This window comes from Oryzias melastigma, unplaced genomic scaffold (genome assembly GCF_002922805.2).
Source record: "Oryzias melastigma strain HK-1 unplaced genomic scaffold, ASM292280v2 sc00415, whole genome shotgun sequence".
NCBI classification, from domain to species: domain Eukaryota; kingdom Metazoa; phylum Chordata; class Actinopteri; order Beloniformes; family Adrianichthyidae; genus Oryzias; species Oryzias melastigma.
Genome location: NW_023417012.1, coordinates 3,445 through 7,273, shown reverse-complemented (window position 1 = coordinate 7,273; position 3,829 = coordinate 3,445). Strand labels below are relative to the sequence as shown.

The 3,829-nt window shown below is 37.8% G+C and overlaps 1 protein-coding gene across 1 annotated transcript; it reads left to right on the top strand.

The window, feature by feature from the left end:
- Positions 1 to 380: 380 nt before the first annotated feature.
- Positions 381 to 3,278, top strand: LOC112138608 (class I histocompatibility antigen, F10 alpha chain; the record flags this gene model as incomplete). The annotated part of the gene is given in 3 exon segments (XM_024261183.2): positions 381 to 623; positions 1,233 to 1,505; positions 3,030 to 3,278. Coding segments are annotated over 3 exon segments (577 nt in total), but the record flags the coding sequence as incomplete, so codon positions are not given.
- Between the last annotated feature and the right edge of the window lie 551 nt (positions 3,279 to 3,829).

Sequence of the window (3,829 nt, the reverse complement as noted above, 5' to 3'; positions counted from 1 at the left end):
ATATGAGATTTCACAAAGCTTTGTAAGAATTACTTTGTTTTAAAGGGCTAAGGACCTAAACAAGTGTCCTAAAATCTACCTTTATATGCTTAGTAAAGTGTTAAAGCGACTTTTAAAATATGCTAATGTCACAGAAACGTGTTCATTCATAAATATATGTCACTATATTAAAAACATTTTTTTAAGTTAACTTTCAGCCTGAGAATTGCCTTCCATACTAAACGCGTTAGTCATATCAAATTGCAAGCATGTTTACAATCACCTGTCGGCTCCACGCCCCGTTTGAGACACACCTGTCAGCCGGGCAAAGTCGAAGAAGCTGATCAGGTTCTTTGACATCATGAACGCTGCAGATACTTCTTCGTTTCCCAAAAACACATCAAACTGGGTTGCAATTAATGAAATAATGAAGACAACTCAACAAAACTGTGAAATCCAACCGTCCCTTAATGCATCATTGAAGTTCCTTTCCGGTTTGAGGAAGACGCTTTTTGCATCTGTCGCGTGGGAAGGAAAGACCGAATATTTTGAAACTAAAGCCAGAATTAGACCCAAATAGCATGTAAAAATGAACATTTTACAATTGTGCGCGCTTTTTGCGACACTAATAACCATAAACGGTGGTAAGTTATCGCGTTCTTCATGCTAACTTTGACTCAATTAGAACCGAAACTGAAACTTTATTGTGACGTCGTTTAAAATTCACTTTTCTTTGAGTAATTTCTTCGTAAATTACGAACTTCAGCTGCATTTATTTCAGAATTTACACTGTAAACATTTTATTTGATGAGTCAGGCAACACAAAAAGCAACATTTATGATGTAAAATATATAAACTCCTCGCTCCTTTTTATGCTAGCATGCTCGAGTTTCTGTCGTGTCAAAAAGTTGCACAGAAACGTAGAAGAAGATACTTTCTCTATGTGAAGCATTTATTTAATTTTTGCTCAACAAAACAAATAGTAATTTTGCATTACAGGGTTTTAAATAATTATTCTTTTAGAAAATGAACCAATAATCAGGAATAGATTTGCAGTGGATTATATCATTTTTGTTTTTTTATACAAAATGATAGTAAATCATAGATGGATTTGGACATTTTAACTTAATTTAAACTATGGTTATGGCTGAATAAATTTCATAGAAGGTAATAGCAGGGATCCTTAATTCCTTGCGTGTTTCGCAGCTTTTAAAAACTCATTTTTTCTGTGTTTTGTACTTGTTATTTTCCAGAGAAACACTCCCTGACCTACATCTACACGGCCTTCTCCAAACCTGTGAAGCTCCCAGGCATCCATGAATTCACTGCTATGGGTCTGCTGGACAACAGAATGATCGACTACTATGACAGCACTGTGCAAAAGAAAATTCCCAAACAAAAGTGGATGGAGGAGCAACTCCAGCAGGAATACTGGGATAAAGGAACTCAGTCCCGGCAGAGCAAGCAGCAGTGGTTCAAGGTTAACATCGACATCCTGATCAACCGAATGAGACAAACTACTAATGGTGAGATTTGAAGAAGAAACAAAAATGTCATAATTTCTGAAAATTGCTTCATTTTATTAAAGTAACACATTACTCCTCCTCTGCTGTTTGTTTCAAACCGTACTACTGGATTTACAATGGTTAGTCTCCCTTGCGTTGTGTTTTTTCTGCATGTGAGACGCCAAGATCCAAAGACCTACCTATGTATTTATATCTATATTTATATAAACTGGGGTGAAAGTAAGCTGGAGCTGTCAGGAGCGGCGTTCCGGTAAAAGAATTGGCTGGAGAGATCAGCTGTGCGGCCGGCTTACGCTTCATAACACATGACAGTAACCGCGGTCGCTCTTATGAAAGAATAAAATGAAAATTGACGCTCAAGCTGAGAGCAGGCAGCGATTTATCTTGATGTTTGCATTGTTTTTAGTGACGCATCGGCCAGTTGATTAAATTCTCTGGATCTCTCTCTGCTGGTCTTGGCTTTCTTGCTTCTGTATCAACACGTTCTTGCTTTCGGGTCGTTGCGCATTGACGTTTGGGACCCCTCTGTGTCACTATTTGACGTTTTGGGTAAGGATGTCCCGATCAGGTATTTTTGGGCCCGATCCGATTCCGAGTCATTTTTGACCAAATGTGATTCCTGTCCTCATTTAAAATTCTTTACTTTAGTATAAAATTGGACGAGTGTTCATGAATAGCGGATATCATTATTAGTTTTAATTTATACGTTTTATTTATTTAGTTATTTTTAAGATTATGTGCTTGTTTTTTAAGTTCTTAAGACATCACATTTTCAGTTTTATTACCACAGTAGTTAATTTTCGTAGCTGTTATTTCTCTGTCAGATAATTAAAACAGGCATATCAAAGGACAGCTCGGGTCCTAAGGAGTTAAATCACGGCGCTAGCATGTAGCAGTTAGCAGCTGCTGTGTTTAGCCGTCTGTCTGAAGCACAAAGAGCTTCACATTAAAAAGAAACTAAAACTTTTTCTGTTGAAATCCCTTTAGAGGTTGTTGTTTGTGTTATGACAAACCAATAGAGACACTTGCTGTCAGTTTAAAGCATTTTTAAAAGAGTTATGGTCCCGAAAGTTAGCTTTCTAGCTAGCCTTGTTTACCTCATTCGGAAAAAGCAGCAGCGAGATACAAGCTTGGTAGCACGTGTGTAAAGCATGCCTGCCTGTGCGCGTTTGTAATCTGTCTGCTGAAGAGGCAGATGGTAAGAAGTGACTTTGTCTGAGCGCTAGAATGACCGCGATCGCCTATTTCTTGTTTGATCGGTGCGCTGTGGGAACTAGTCATCTTAAATATAAAATACAATTTCATACCTTTTTATTTTGAAAGTACAACAAAAGTTTTTATTGTGATGCCTGAATCCATGTCCCGTTTCTCTGATTTTTTTGTCATGAAATCGACACCTCATTGGACAAAAAATAGAATTATTGAATGTTCCATTTTTTTGTGTCAACCCAACAGAGACGCCTCGCAGACGGACCAGTATAAATTAGGTATAAATCTTGATTGAAATCCTTTGTGTTCCCTCAGAAACTCACGTTCTTCAGTGGATGCATGGCTGTACCGCCAAGGAGGACGAAAACGGCAACCTCACCTTTGTGCGTGGCGTGGACAAGTACAATTATGACGGAGATGATTTCTTGAGTTTTGATGATGGGCATCAAGTTTGGGTGGCTGCAGCTGATGAGGCAGTCCTCACCAAGAGGAAGTGGGATGATGTCACAGCTCTGAAAGACTACACCAAGGGTTACCTGGAGAAGGAGTGCATGGAATGGATGAAAAAGTTCCTGGAATATTCCAAATCACAGCTAGGAAATGCCTGTATGTATGCTTTATACTAAAGGGAATTGCATTTTCTTTTATTTAATTAATATTTCTCGCTTTTAGTTGTTGAAATGTGAAGTTTAATTTGCATTTTTTTTAGAGAAACATCAATAATGCTATTAATTCTTTTGATTGGTGGAAAAAATATGGATCTTATTATAGTTTTAAGGCACTGCTAATATAACAGGAAGGAAAATAATCAATTCTAGTCATAAAAGTGTGTAAAAATGGTTCTGAAGGGAAAAGGTATCTATTTCTAAGACACTAATATGCAGTCTTTGTAACTCGATAACATCTAAAATCTCTCAAATGTTTCTGATTTTATTGCAAACTCTTGTTGAAAGGTCAAATTGGACCCACTCTCTAAGACTCAGGAGCAAAAATCCACATTAAAAGCTCCGTTATTCACATGTCTGAAAGCAGCTGCTTTGTTTGACGGTTTCCTGATGTCACGTTTTCTCCTCCCAGCTCGTCCTGACGTGTTCGTGTTTGCAACGCGAGCCAAA